General features: G+C 53.1%; 1 protein-coding gene across 2 annotated transcripts in view; it reads left to right on the top strand.

The window, feature by feature from the left end:
• Positions 1-4,634: 4,634 nt before the first annotated feature.
• The window catches only part of TSPAN15 (tetraspanin 15), a 79,826-nt gene continuing 70,007 nt past the window's right edge, over positions 4,635-14,453 (top strand). For both annotated transcript variants that reach the window (XM_029059202.1, XM_029059201.1), the window contains exon 1: positions 4,635-4,765. In XM_029059202.1, coding sequence (XP_028915035.1) covers positions 4,670-4,765 — 96 coding nt within the window. In that variant the 5' untranslated portion in view covers positions 4,635-4,669. The remainder of the gene's footprint in view (positions 4,766-14,453) is intronic.

The raw sequence follows: 14,453 nt of genomic DNA, 5'->3' as shown, positions 1-14,453 counted from the left end.
GGAGGAGCAGAGGGTAAGGGGGGAAAGGGGGCTTAGCTGAGGGGACGTGAAGCAGAGGGAGCAGAGGGAAAAGGGGAAGCTCAGCGTGGGAAGGCCTCTCGGAGGAGGTGAGCTCTCGGTAGGGCTCTGAAGAGGGGAAGAGAGCGAGTTTGGCGGAGGTGAGGAGGGAGGCCGTTCCGGGACAGCGGGAGGACGTTTCATGGGGGAAGGGTTGGGGGCCTGAGTTAGGCATAAAGGCTCCGAGCCTTTCTCTAACTCAACTCTCACCTGGGCGCCTATTCCCCGGCTAGCGTTGGGTCAAGGTTTACGGCCCCTTCGAATCGAGCCCGGGAGCCAGAATCAAGCAGGCGCCCGGGAGTCGGAAACTCATGGCTTCTAATCCCCGAATCCCCGCTCCTCTACTTTCATTCATTCAATAGTATCTATTGAGCGCTTACTATGTGCAGAGCACTGGACTAAGCGCTTGGGATGAACAGGTCGGCAACAGATAGAGACGGTCCCTGCCGTTTGACGGGCTCACGGTCTGATCGGGGAGACGGACGGACGAGAACAGTGGCAATGTTCTTGTCTGCTGTGTGCGACCTTGGGCAAGTCACCTCGCTTCGCAGGGCCTCATCTAATAATGTTGGTATTTGGTAAGCGCTTACTATGTGCGGAGCACTGTTCTAAGCGCTGGGGCTATACAAGGTGATCAGGCTGTCCCTCATGGGGCTCCCAGTCTTCATCCCCATTTCACACATGGGGTGACTGAGGCCCAGGGAAGTGAAGTGACTTGCCCACCGTCACACAGCTGACAAGTGGCAGAGCCGGGATTCGAACTCATGACCTCTGACCCCAAAGCCCGTGCTCTTTCCACTGAGCCATGCTGCTTCTTTGGGGAGTGAGACTGTGAGACCCACAGGGACTGTCCAACCCGATGTGCTTGTACCCTCCCCAGCGCTTAGTACAGTGCCTGGCACATAGTAAGCGCTTAACACATACCATTATTATTATTAGTATTGCTATTACTACTAATAATAATCAGTGGTATTTATTAGGCATCTTATTTTCTTTCTTATTTTCTTAGAGAAGCAGCGTGGCTCAGTGGAAAGAGCCCGGGCTTCGGAGTCAGAGGTCATGGGTTCGAATCCCCGCTCGGCCACTTGTCAGCTGTGTGACTTTGGGCAAGTCACTTCACTTCTCGGTACCTCAGTTACCTCACCTGTAAAATGGGGATGAAGACTGTGAGCCCCACGTGGGACCACCTGATTCCCCTGTGTCTACCCCAGCGCTTAGAACAGTGCTCGGCACATAGTCAGCGCTTAACAAATACCAACATTATTATGATTATTATTTTCTGCAGAGCACTGTAGTAAGTGCTTGGGAGAGCCCACCCAGCCTGCCTCTTAATTGAAATTCATTCAGCCGTATTTATTGAGCCTTGTGCAGGACACTGTACTAAGCACTTGGAAAGGACAATCTAGCGATAGAGACAATCCCTGCCCACGATGGGAAATCTCTACGCTCCCCTGTTACCGTTATTATTATTAATCGTATTTATTAATAATAATAATAATGTTGGTATTTGTTAAGCGCTTACTATGTGCCGAGCACTGTTCTAAGCGCTGGGGTAGACATAGGGGAATCAGGTTGTCCCACGTGGGGCTCCCGGTCTTAATCCCCATTTTACAGATGAGGGAACTGAGGCCCAGAGAAGTGAAGTGACTCGCCCACAGTCACACAGCCGACAAGTGGCAGAGCTGGGATTCGAACTCATGAGCCCTGACTCCAAAGCCCGTGCTCTTTCCACCGAGCCACGCTGCTTCTCCATTTATTGAGAGCTTACCGTGTGCCAAGCACTGTACTAAGTACTTGGAAGGGTACAATCCTGCCTCTGCCACTTGTCAGCTGGGTGACGGTGGGCAAGTCACTTAACTTCCCTGTGCCTCAGTGACCTCATCTGTAAAATGGGGATTAAGACTGGGAGCCTCACGTGGGACAACCTGATTACGCCGTATCCCCCCCCCCCCCCCCCCCAGCGCATAGAAAAGTGCTCGGCACATAGTAAGCGCTTAACAAATACCAACATTATTATTATTATTACAATACAACATCGGGCTCATCATCGCAGAGACCGCCAGGTTGTCCCGATGGAACATTAGGGGCCAGAAATGTTCCGTAGCCTCCGAGCTAAACCTCCGGGACCGATTGAGAAGCAGTATGGTGTAGTGATAGAACATGGGACTGGGAATCAGAAGGTCATGGGTTCTAATCCCTGCTCCTGCCAGTTGTCTGCTGGGTGACCTGGGGCAAGTCACTTTACTTCTCTGGGCCTCAGTACCCTCATCTGTAAAATGGGGATGGAGATTGTGAGCCCCACGTGGGACAGATTTGCTTGTATCTACCCCAGCGCTTAGTTCAGTGCCTGACACCTAAAGAGCAGTGTGGTTTAGTGGAAAGAGCAAGGTTTGGGGAGTCAGAGGTCGTGGGTTCTAATCCCGGCTCCGCCACTTGTCTGCTGTGTGACTTTTGGGCAAGTCACTTCTCTGTGCCTCAGTTATCTCATCCGTAAAATCAGGATTAAGATTCTGAGGACCCATGTGGGACAGCCTGATTACCTTGTATCTACCTCGGCACTTACCGCAGTGCTTGGCACATAGCAGCGTGGCTCAGCGGAAAGGGCCTGGGCTTCAGAGTCAGAGGTCGTGGGTTCGACTCCCGGCTCTGCCACTTGTCAGCCGTGTGACTGTGGGCAAGTCACTTCACTTCTCTGGACCTCAGTGACCTCATCTGTCAAATGGGGATTAACTGTGTGCTTCAAGTGAGACAACCTGATGACGCTGTATCTACCCCAGCGCTTAGAACAGTGCTCTGCACATGGTAAGCACTTAACAAATACCAACTTTTTTAAACAAATACCATCATCGTCATCATTATTATTACATTACTATTACAAATGCCATTATTTAGAAAAGCAGCGTGGCTCAGTGGAAAGATCCCGGGCTTTGGGAGCCGGAGGTCGTGGGTTCTAATCCCGGCTCCTCCACTTGTCAGCTGTGTGACTTTGGGTAAATCACATCCCTTCCCTGCGCCTCAGTGAACTCATCTGGAGAATGGGGATGAGGACGGTGGGACAACCTGATAACCTCGTTATCCCAGCGCTTAGAACAGGGCTTGGCCCCTGCAAGCGCTTATCAAATACCACTATTATTATTATTATTATATTTATTATTATCTGCTAGACCATTTCCTTAGAAATCGGAGCCGTGTCCGCGCAGGGCCCTGCAGGTGCTAATCTCCCTCCCCGCACCGTGGGAAAATTCAGTGAATTTAGGAGGGAAGCAAGTCCTCCCCTCTCCCACCCCCAGCCCCGCCCTGGGGAGCGCCCCCTCCCCCCAGGTTGGCCCCCCCCCCCCGGTCCAGATCGGTCCCTGATTGGCCGCCTGTCCCTCCCGCCCCCAGGGAGCCCCGCCCCTCTCCGTGTTGGCCCCGCCCCCCTAGTCCGCATTGGTCCCTGATTGGCCGCCTGCCCTTCCCACCCCCGTGGGACAGGCGCCGTGTTGGCCCCGCCCCCCGGCCGGGGGCGGTCCCTGATTGGCTTTATCCCCCGCCCATACCCCGAAAGCCCCGCCCCTCTCCGTGTTGGCTCCGCCCCCTGGGTCCGCATTGGTCCCTGATTGGCCGCCTGCCCCTCCCATCCCCAGACAGCCCCGTCCTTCCCCGCGCTGGCCACGCCCACCGGTCCAGATTGGTCCCTGATTGGCCACCTGCCCCGCTCGCCTCCAGGGAGCCCCGCCCGTCTCCGTATTGGCTCCGCCCCCTGGGTCCGCATTGGTCCCTGATTGGCCGTCTGACCCTCCCACCCCTCCCTTGGGACTGGCGCTGTTGGCCCCGCCCCCCGGTCGGGATTGGCTCCTGATTGGCCGCCTGCCCCTCCCGCCCCCACAGAGCCCCGCCCATCTCCGAGCTGACCACGCCCCCTATCCGGATCGGTCCCCGATTGGCCTCCTGCTCCTCCCACCCCCACGGAGCCCGCCCCTCTCCGTATCGGCCCCGCCCCCCCGGGTCCTTATTGCTCCCTGATTGGCCGCCTGCCCCCCCCAACCCCACAGAGCCCCGCCCCTCTCCGAGCTGGCCACGCCCCATCCGCATTGGTCCCTGATAGGCTGAGTGCGCCCGCCCCTCTCCGTAATGGCCCCGCCCCCCGGGTCCGGCTCGGTCCCTGATTGGCCGTCTGCCCCACCCACCCCCACGGAGCCCCGCCCCTCTCCGAGCTGGCCACGCCCCCCGGGTCCTTATTGCTCCCTGATTGGCTGCCTGCCCCTCCATGGGTCCCGCGCTGCGTTAGCCCCGCCCCCCGGTGGAGCTCGGTCCCTGATTGGCCGCCTGCCCCACCCACCCCCACAGAGCCCCGCCCCTCTCCGCGCCGGCCCCGCCCCCTATCCGGCTCGGTCCCTGATAGGCTGAGTGCGCCCGCCCCTCTCCGCGCCGGCCCCGCCCCCCGGGTCCGGCTCGGTCCCTGATTGGCCGCCTGCTCCCAGACAGCCCCCGCCCCCGGGCCGCGATTGGTCCCCGGATGGGCTACTTGCCCCGGCGGGGCTGCGCGGCTGCGGTTTGGTCGGATCCGAGCCGAGCCGAGCCGAGCCGAGCCGAGCCGAGCCGAGCCGAGCCGAGCCGAGCCGAGCCGAGGATGCCCCGACGGGCTTCGGGCGAAGTGTGGCTCTGCGATCGCTTCTCCTACCTCTGCCTCAAATTCACACTCATCACCTACTCCACGCTCTTCTGGGTGAGTGTCTTCGCCGCCCCCCACCAGCAGCCTCCGCCTTCTCGTTCAGCCATTCTCTGGTCTTTATGGAGCGCCTGCGAGGTGCAGAGCACTGCCCCGAGCGCTTCGGGATGGAGAAGCGGCGTGGGCTCCGTGGAAAGAGCCCCAGGTCAGGGGTTCGAATCCCGCCTCCGCCGCTGGGCAGCTGTGGGCGAGTCACTGCCCCCGGGGCCTCAGTGACCTCATCTGGAAAATGGGTCTCCCTGGGTCTCCCGCAGCGCTTAGAACAGCGCTCTGCACCGAGTACGTGTTTAACAGAGGCAATCGGGCAGCGGATGAGAGACCGTCCCTGCCCAACGACGGGCTCCCGGTCTAAACGGATTTATTGAGCGCTTACTACGTGCACGCATTCATTCGTATTTATTGAGCGCTTACGAGGTGCAGAGCACTGGACTGAGCGCTCGGAATGGACAGATCGGGCACCGGAGTCCATCCCTGCCCAACGACGGGCTCCCAGTCTAAACGGATTTATTGAGCGCTTACTACGTGCACGCATTCATTCGTATTTATTGAGCGCTTACGAGGTGCAGAGCACTGGACTGAGCGCTCGGAATGGACAGTCGGGCAACAGAGACCATCCCTGCCCAACGACGAGTTCACAGTCTAAACGTATTTATTGAGCGCTTACTACGTGCACGCATTCAGTCGTATTTATTGAGCGCTTACGAGGTGCAGAGCACTGGACTGAGCGCTCGGAATGGACAGTCGGGCAGCAGATAGAGACCATCCCTGCCCATTGATAGGTTTACAGGTGCAGAGCACTGTACTGAGCGCTCGGAATGGACAGTCGGGCAACAGAGACCATCCCTGCCCAACGACGGGCTCACAGTCTAAACGTATTTACTGAGCGCTTACTGCGTGCACGCATTCAGTCGTATTTATTGATAATAATAATAATAATAATGTTGGTATTTGTTAAGCGCTTACTATGTGCCGAGCACTGTTCTAAGCGCTGGGGGAGATACAAGGTCATCAGGTTGTCCCACGTGGGGGCTCCCAGTCTTCATCCCCATTTTACAGATGAGGGAACTGAGGCACAGAGAAGTGAAGTGACTCGCCCACAGTCACACAGCCGACAAGTGGCAGAGCTGGGATTCGAACTCATGACCTCTGACTCCCAAGCCCGGGCTCTTTCCACTGAGCCACGCTGCTTCTCTATATTTTACTCGGTGCAGAGCACTGGACTGAGCGCTCGGAATGGACAGTCGGGCAACAGATAGAGACCATCCCTGCCCATTGATAGGTTTACAGGTGCAGAGCACTGTACTGAGCGCTCGGAATGGACAGTCGGGCAACAGATAGAGACCATCCCTGCCCAACGACGGGCTCACAGTCTAAACGGGGGAGACAGACGGCAAAGCCAAAGAGAACAAAATAAAAACAAGTCGTGTGGTGGCCGGAACTGGACCAAAGTTTTGCTGTCTCCCCCACGTCTACACTGTGAGCCCGTTGTTGGGCAGGGATCGTCTCTCTTTCTTCATGAATTGTACTGTCCAAGCGCTTAGTACAGTGTTCAGCACACAGTAAGCGCTCAATAACTACAATACCATGAATGAATGACCGTAAGCTCCTTGTGGGCAGGGAATGTGTCTGCTTCTTCTATGGTAGCCTCCCAAGCGCCCAGTACAGAGTCTTGAACACACTGAGCGCTCAATAACTAGGGTTGAATAAATGTAAGCTTGTGGGCAGGGAATGTGTCTGCTTCTTCTATTGTAGCCTCCCGAGCGCCTAGTACAGTGTCCCGCACACAGTGAGCGCTCGATAACTAGGGTTGAATAAAGGTAAGCTTGTGGGCAGGGAATGTGTCTGCTTATTCTATTGTAGCCTCCCAAGCGCCTAGTACAGTGTCCTGCACAGTGAGCGCTCAATAACTACAGTTGAACGAATGACTGTAGATGCCATGTGGGCAGGGAATGTGTCTGCTTCTTCTATTGTAGCCTCCCAAGCGCCTAGTACAGTGTCCCGCACACGGTGAGCGCTCGATAACCAGGGTTGAATGATTCATTCAATAGTATTTTATTGAGCGCTTACTATGTGCAGAGCACTGTACTAAGCGCTTGGGATGAACAAGTCGGCAACAGAACAGACTCTAAACTTCTTGTGGGCAGGGAATGTGTCTGCTTCTTCTATTGTAGCCTCCCAAGCGCCTAGTACAGTGTCCTGCACACAGTGAGCGCTGAATAGTGGAGTATCCTGCACACAGGGAGCGCTCAGTACCTAGGGTTGAATGAATGACTGTAAACTCCTTGTTTACAGAGAAGCAGCGTGGCTCAGTGGAAAGAGGCCGGGCTTGGGAGTCAGAGGTCGTGAGTTCGAATGCCAGCTCTGCCACTCGTCAGCTGTGTGACTGTGGGCAAGTCACCTCACTCCTCTGTGCCTCAGTTACCTCATCTGTAAAATGGGGGATAAACTGTGAGCCTCACGTGGGACGACCTGATTCCCCTGTATCTCCCCCAGCGCTCAGAACAGCGCTTGGCACATAGTAAGTGCTTAACAAATACCAACATTATTATTATTATTGTGGGCAGGGAATGTGTCTGCTTATTCTTATTCAGTTGTAGCCTCCCAAGCGCCTAGTACAGTGTCCTGCACACAGTAAGCGCCCAGAAACTACGCTCGAATGAATGAATGACCGCAGGTTCCTTGGGGGCAAGGAATGTGTCTGCTTATTATATTGTAGTCTCCCACGCGCCTAGTACAGTGTTCTGCACACAGTAAGTGCTCAATAAGAGAAGCAGCGTAGCTCCGAGGAAAGAGCACGGGCTTGGGAGTCAGAGGTCGTGGGTTCGAATCCCCGCTCTGCCACTTAATAATGTTGGTATTTGTTAAGCGCTTACTATGTGCCGAGCACTGTTCTAAGCGCTGGGGTAGACATAGGGGAATCAGGTTGTCCCACGTGGGGCTCCCGGTCTTCATCCCCATTTTACAGATGAGGGAACTGAGGCACAGAGAAGTGAAGTGACTCGCCCACAGTCACACAGCCGACAAGTGGCAGAGCTGGGATTCGAACTCATGAGCCCTGACTCCAAAGCCCGTGCTCTTTCCACTGAGCCACGCTGCTTCTCCTTGGCAGCTGTGTGACTGTGGGCAAGTCACTCCACTTCTGTGCCTCAGTTACCTCCTCTGTAAAATGGGGATTGACTGTGAGCTTCACGTGGGACAACCCGATTACCCTGTATCTACCCCAGTGCTTAGAACAGTGCTCTGCACATAGTAAGCGCTTAACAAATACCAACATTATTAACTACGATCGAATGAACGATTGGCCGCCCTGGCCAGCGCTCGGCCGGGAGATCTGTGCGATTCAGCCTGGTTGGGATTCGAGAAAGGCCACCTGGAGTTGCCGCCCTAGAGATGCCAGGCTGATATTTGGGGGGTTTTTTTTGCCCCTGGAAAGCAGGGAAGCATGGACACGCAGCCCAATCCCTAATTTTCCTCAAAAATTATTGGAAAAATAATAATGATAATAATGGTATTCATTAAGCGCTTACTATGCGCCAGGGACTGTACTAAGCACCAGGATGGATCCAAGCAAATCGAGGTGGACACATCCTTTGTCCCACCTGGGACTCACAGCCTCAATCCCCATTTTCCAGATGAGGGAACTGAGGCGCAGAGAAGCGAAGTGACTTGCCCAAGGTCACACAGCAGACAGGTGACGGAGCCTGGATTAGAACCCACGACTCCCAAGCAGGGGCCTGTGCTTGTCTGTCCACTGTGCTTCTCTAGTGAAAGCCACTCCCTGATAAATTCTGTGTGCAGAGCACTGTACTAAGCGCTTGGAAAAGCGCAACAATCAACAGTGACATTCCCTGCTCTACCTTGTAATAATAATAACGATGGTATTTGTTATGCGCTTGCTAGGTGCCCAGCACTGTTCTAAGCGCTGGGGGAGATACAAGGTCCTCAGCTTGTCCCACGTGGGCCTCACAGTCTTCATCCCCATTTTCCAGATGAGGTCACTGAGGCGCAGAGAAGTCAAGTGGCTTGCCCAAGGTCACGCAGCAGACAAGTGGCCGAGTTGGGATTAGAACCCACGACCTCCGACTCCCAAACCCGGGCTCTGTCCATTAAGCCACGCTGTTTCTCTCCCAAGCGCTTAGTACAGTGCTCTGCACCCAGTGAGGGCTTAATAAATAGGATTGATTGATTGATTGATTGAGCCCACGTTTGGCTTCTGGGGTGGATCGAATTATTTGTCCTGGTCGGGCAGTTAGCTGCCTGAATAGGAAGTGCTGGATGCAAAATCAAAAGGCAGGTGGAGGTGCCGTAGAACACACCTTTGGGCCTGGATGTGTCTGCTTAATCCTGGGTTGTACTCTCCCAAGCGCTTAGTACAGTGCTCCGCACCCAGTAAGCGCCCAATAAATACGATTGAATGGATTACCTTGGAGCAAGGCAAGAAGTCATTCCGAGCCCTTCAAAGGGAGCGAAAGTCTTCTGTGCGTAATTTTCCGTTGGACAGCACCTAACCTAGTGTGAATGTTGGCCATAATGATTGATTATTGGATTTTTCGTTGTTTTTTTTTTAAAAAAAAAAAGAATAGAGGGACATTGTGGGTTCCGGTGGGCTTTTCAGAAGAACGTAGGCCTCCTTGAAATGATTGAATCCCACTGGGACTAGGGAAGGAGACCTTTACCAGAGGGAAACTGAGGTACAAGGCACGCAGGTGTCTGATTTTAGTGTTCTGTGCCTTGCCGCACATGAACTCTGCGGCTTTTGAGGAAGATGGATTTCCAGCTTTGGCGGATTTTAGGTTAAGCAAAACGTTGGCTGTTTTCCCAGCTCGTCAGCGTGTGCCGGGGGCGTTAGGGGAAAGCCTAGGAAGGAAGGAAAGGTTATAATGAAAATGTTGGTCGCTTAAGAGTTCCCCCTTTTCTGAAGAAATAATGCAGATCCTTTCAAATTTCAAAGAGCTCACTGCCCCCCCAGTTGGAAATTTCATTATCAATTCCTTCTTTGGATGGCATTATTATTATTATAGCTGTACGTCTGTCTCCAGGGGCGCTTAGGACAGTGCTCGGGCATATAGTAAGCGCTTAACAAATATCATAATTGTTGTTGGAAGGCAGAGATCTCTGCCCTTTGCCCTTCTCTTTCCAGCCCTTCTCTTTCTGCTCCTCCTGGACGGTAAGGGCCCTCTGCTTTGAAGATTAGATTGATGAAACCTGTGCTTTTCATTGCTGCAGGGGTTTTGTGCGGGCATGACCCTGGGTGTGGACATTTTTAATGTCAGGTGAGCAGGGAATGTGAATTCAGTTTGCTGGGGCAATACCGTTCAGCCATTGCTTGCCTCCCATTTCCCTTAAACTGGCTAACTATGTGTCTTCTTGCTCGATTATTTCCCGCTCCCTCCCCCGGACCAAGAAAAAGTTGTAAAGATAATGCGGCTAAAGTCTGAGGGGGGTTGGGGCAAGGGAGTGGAAGGCAGAAATTTTACTTAGAGAAGGCTTTTGATTTCCACCAAAGTTCTCCTGAAACTTCCTCCTCCCCCTAATCCCCCGCTCTCTTTCTCTTTTTCTCTCTCTCTCCCTCCCTCTTCCCCACCCCTGCTGGGAGACTAGGGTTTCTCCATACAGATGTAAAGTCATAGTAATAATAATGTCATGCAAATAAGGAATTGACAATGGGATTTCCATCTGTGGGGCTGTGAGTTCTTTGAAATTTGAAAGGATCTGTACTGTTCCTTCCCAAAAGGGAGTACTCTTAGGAGACCAACATTCTCATTATAAAGCGTTTGGAGCCGCACTGCCTTTCAGATGGCTCCCTCAGCCTCTTAGTCTCAACCCACAGGGTCCCTGCAGTGCTTTTATCATTGTAATGTATAAATTACAGGGCTCACAGTCTGAGTAATGATAATAATGGTGGTATTTGTTAAGCGCTTACTATGTGCAAAGCACTGTTCTAAGCGCTGGAGGGATTCGAGGTGATCCGGTTGACCCATGTGGGGCTCACCGTCTTCATTCCCATTTTACAGATGAGGGAACTGAGGCCCAGAGAAGTTAGAGTAGAGGGGAGCACAGGTATTGAATCCCCATTTTGTATGTGAGGGAACTGAGGCACCGAGAAGTGAGGTGACTCGCCCAGGGTCACACAGCAGAAAAGTGGTGGAGCTGGGATGAGAATCCAGGTCCTCTGACTCCCAGACCCATGCTCTTTCCACTAGGCTACACTGCTTCTCAGCACGGTAAATAATAATAATGTTGGTATTTGTTAAGCGCTTACTATGTGCAGAGCACTGTTCTAAGTGCTGGGGGAGATACGGGGTCATCAGGTTGTCCCACGTGGGGCTCACGGTTAATCCCCATTTTACAGATGAGGTCGCTAAGGCCCAGAGAAGTGAAGTTTCTTGCCCGCAGTCACACAGCTGATAAGTGGCAGAGCCGGAATTCGAACCCATGACCTCTGAATCCCAAGCCCGGGCTCTTTCCACTGAGCCACGCTGCTTCAACTCTCTGTTTTACTGTGTAGCAGGCCGACTTGCTCAAAAGATCCCCCAAACTAATAACCGATCTCTAAACAAAGGGTCGCTTTTGGGAAGATGCTGGAGGAGTCTAAACACCCATTCTCGGCGTCAAAACTCTGGTGTTCATTCCTACATCTACCTTTCTTCCAGGCCTATTCTTATTGCTCCTCCCGAGACCCTAAAGTCCCTCCGCTATGAAGATAAGATTGACGAAACCTGTGATTTTTTTTCCACTGGATTAAAAAGTCATCTCATCTGTAAAATGGGGATTAAGACCGGGAGCCCCATGTGGGACAGGGACAGTGTCCTGCCCGGTTTGCTCGTACTCCCCCCACCCACCCCCGCGCGTGGTAATAATAATGTCGGTATTTGTTAAGCGCTTACCATGTGCAGAGCACTGTTCGAACTCTAATTTCAGAGTACAGTTCCTGGCACTTAGTAAGCGCTTAACAAATGCCATTATTATTATTAGTAGTAGTAATTAAAATGCCTGAATTGGAAAAAGCCACAAGGGTTGGTTTTCAAGGCTTTCCACTGTAGAAATGCTTGGACACCGTGGCCGAAGAAAAGCAATAGTTCCCTCTCGGGTCTACTCCGAGCAGCCGTCGGTCTGGTCCCTACAGATGGCTCCGTAGCCCTCCTGGAGCTGACAGATTGAGACCCCAGCAGACCAGATTGGGGAGTGAATCTCAGGGGAAAAGATGGGCCCTTCCTCTAGCCGTTCCCCCGGAGTAGCTCAGCGGGAGGTTCTGGCTCCTGGCCACCATCTTGTTGGACTCTACCGGGCATTTTCATCATTGTTATTATTATTAGCTGCACTGAGGAGCAGATGGGACCCCTCCAGGTTGCGGAGCCTGGGGGAGGGGGGCTGGGAACCTGTAGACCACGGGGATCCGGAGTCGGTCGCTCAGGCGCGGGAAGCCTGGTGATCGACAGAGAGGCCATGAGCTCATTGCCTCTTCCCTAGGTTGGGGGAGAGAGAAAGCAAGGCCGCCGAGCATTGGCGTGATTTGAACAAGAACCATCCCGGGGGGCGGGGGAGCGACAGATGGCAGAGAGGGGCGAGAGAGCCCGGGGGGAGTCGACATTCAGACCCAGCCCGGCCTGACGATCGCCTTGCCTCTTGGCCATCGATTCCTTGTCCGGGACCAGGCCCCCGCTCTGCAGATGAGACTCAGAAGAGTTCGCGGGTAACGTCGCGAGCTTCCGAGAAACACTGCCAGATTTACAAAAGAAAAAATCCGTTCTGCGACCTCAATAGTGATCGTTAATTGTGGTATGCGTAAAGCACTCTGTGCTGAGCACTAGGATGGATGCGATGTAATCAGACCGGATGCCATTCCGTAAGGGGCTCATGGTATCCGACCTGAGGGGCAGCGTGATCTACTGGAGAGAGCACGGGTCTGGGCGACAGAAGGGACCTGGGTTCTAATCCAGAGAAGCAGCGTGGCTCAGTGGAAAGAGCATGGGCTTTGGAGTCAGAGGTCATGGGTTCAAATCCCGGCTCTGCCACTTGGCAGCTGTGTGACTGTGGGCAAGTCACTTAACTTCTCTGGGCCTCAGTTACCTCATCTGTAAAATGGGGATTAAGACTGTGAGCCCCACGTGGGACAAATTGATTCCCCTGTGTCTACCCCAGCGCTTAGAACAGTGCTCCGCACATAGTAAGCGCTTAACAAATACCAACATTATTATAATAAGCGCTTAACAAATACCAACATTTATTATTTTTGCTTTGCACAGAGCAGGTGCTCAATAACTTTAAAGCCCTCAATCACCTTGCCCCCTCCTACCTTACCTCACTACTCTCCTATTACAACTCAGCCTGCACACTTCACTCCTCTAATGTTCACCTTCTCACTGTACCTCGGTCTCTTTCATCTCGCCTCCAACCACTCACCCACATCCTGCTACTGGCCTGGAATGTCCTCCCTCCTCATATCCAACAGACAGTGACTCTCCCCTCACTTCAAAAGTCTTATTAAGGGCACATCTCCTCCAAGAGGCCTTCCCTGACTAAGCCCTCCTTTCCTCGTCTCCCACTCCCTACTGCATCGCCCTGACTTGCTTCCTTTATTCACCCCCTTCCCAGCGACACAGAACTTAGGTCCCTATCTGTCATTTTATTTAATTTATATTAATTTCCATCTCCTCCTCCAGACTGTAAGCTCATTGTGGGCAGAGAATATCTGTTATTTCGTCTTATATTGTTTTATTGTACTCTCCCAAGTGCTTGGTAGAGTGCTCTGCACACAGTAAGCGCCCAGTAAATACATTTGACTAAAACCGTTGACACATAGGGATATAATGATAATCGGTGGCATTTGTTAAACGCTCACTCTGTGCTAAGCACTGTACTAAGCGTGGGGTAGATACAAGATAATCAAGTCATACCACAGCCCCTCCCCACATGGGGCTCATAATCTAATTCCAAGAGTTTGAACCAGGGTTCAAGCTTGAGAAGCAGCATAGCCTAGTGGATAGAGCAGGAGCCAGGGAGATAGGACCTGATTAGAATTCAATAATTATAATAATGATAGCACCTGTCTGCATGACCTTTGGGCAAGCCACTTCACTTCTTGTACCTCATCTGTAAAATGGGGATTAAAACTGTGAGCCCCACGTGGGACATGGACTGCGTCCAACCTGATCCACTTGTATCTATCCTAGCAATGGTCACAGGTGCCTGGCACGTAGTTAAACGCTTACCACATGCCATTAAAAAGAAACAAAAATACAAAACAGGGTTGTGGCTGTTTGGGTGGAAAGGAGCTTCTTGGCAGCTTCATCAGCTGCATCCTCTCCTCTGGAAAGCACAGTGCCTGTGTTGCAGAGTACAGACGGAAGCAAAGCCCATTAAATTGCCACCTAGCCCTGTTCAGCGCCATAAACCCTCCCTGATAAACCTACTGCCCCATGAAGAAGGTGTCTTAAAACACGCTGTTTGTAAAACCCCTACTTGGGGACACTGGCGGGAGGCTCTCCCGGGTTTCATCTCACGCCCAGTCCATTCTGTCCGGTCTCGGACTACATCCTGGGAGGCTCTGGGTTTTGTCTCTCCATTTTCTCCTTCCTCTTGCCACCCCTTCTTCATCGGCGCGTCGCTGCTGCGGCCTCTTCCGCAGGGCGTCTCCCACTACTGCTTCGGCGATCCGAGCCTCTCTCCGGTGGAGGCAGAGACT

Source organism: Ornithorhynchus anatinus, chromosome 3 (assembly GCF_004115215.2).
Source record: "Ornithorhynchus anatinus isolate Pmale09 chromosome 3, mOrnAna1.pri.v4, whole genome shotgun sequence".
Lineage (NCBI taxonomy): Eukaryota > Metazoa > Chordata > Mammalia > Monotremata > Ornithorhynchidae > Ornithorhynchus > Ornithorhynchus anatinus.
The sequence above is the reverse complement of the archived record's forward strand: the minus strand, read 5'-3'. Positions and strand labels throughout refer to the sequence as shown.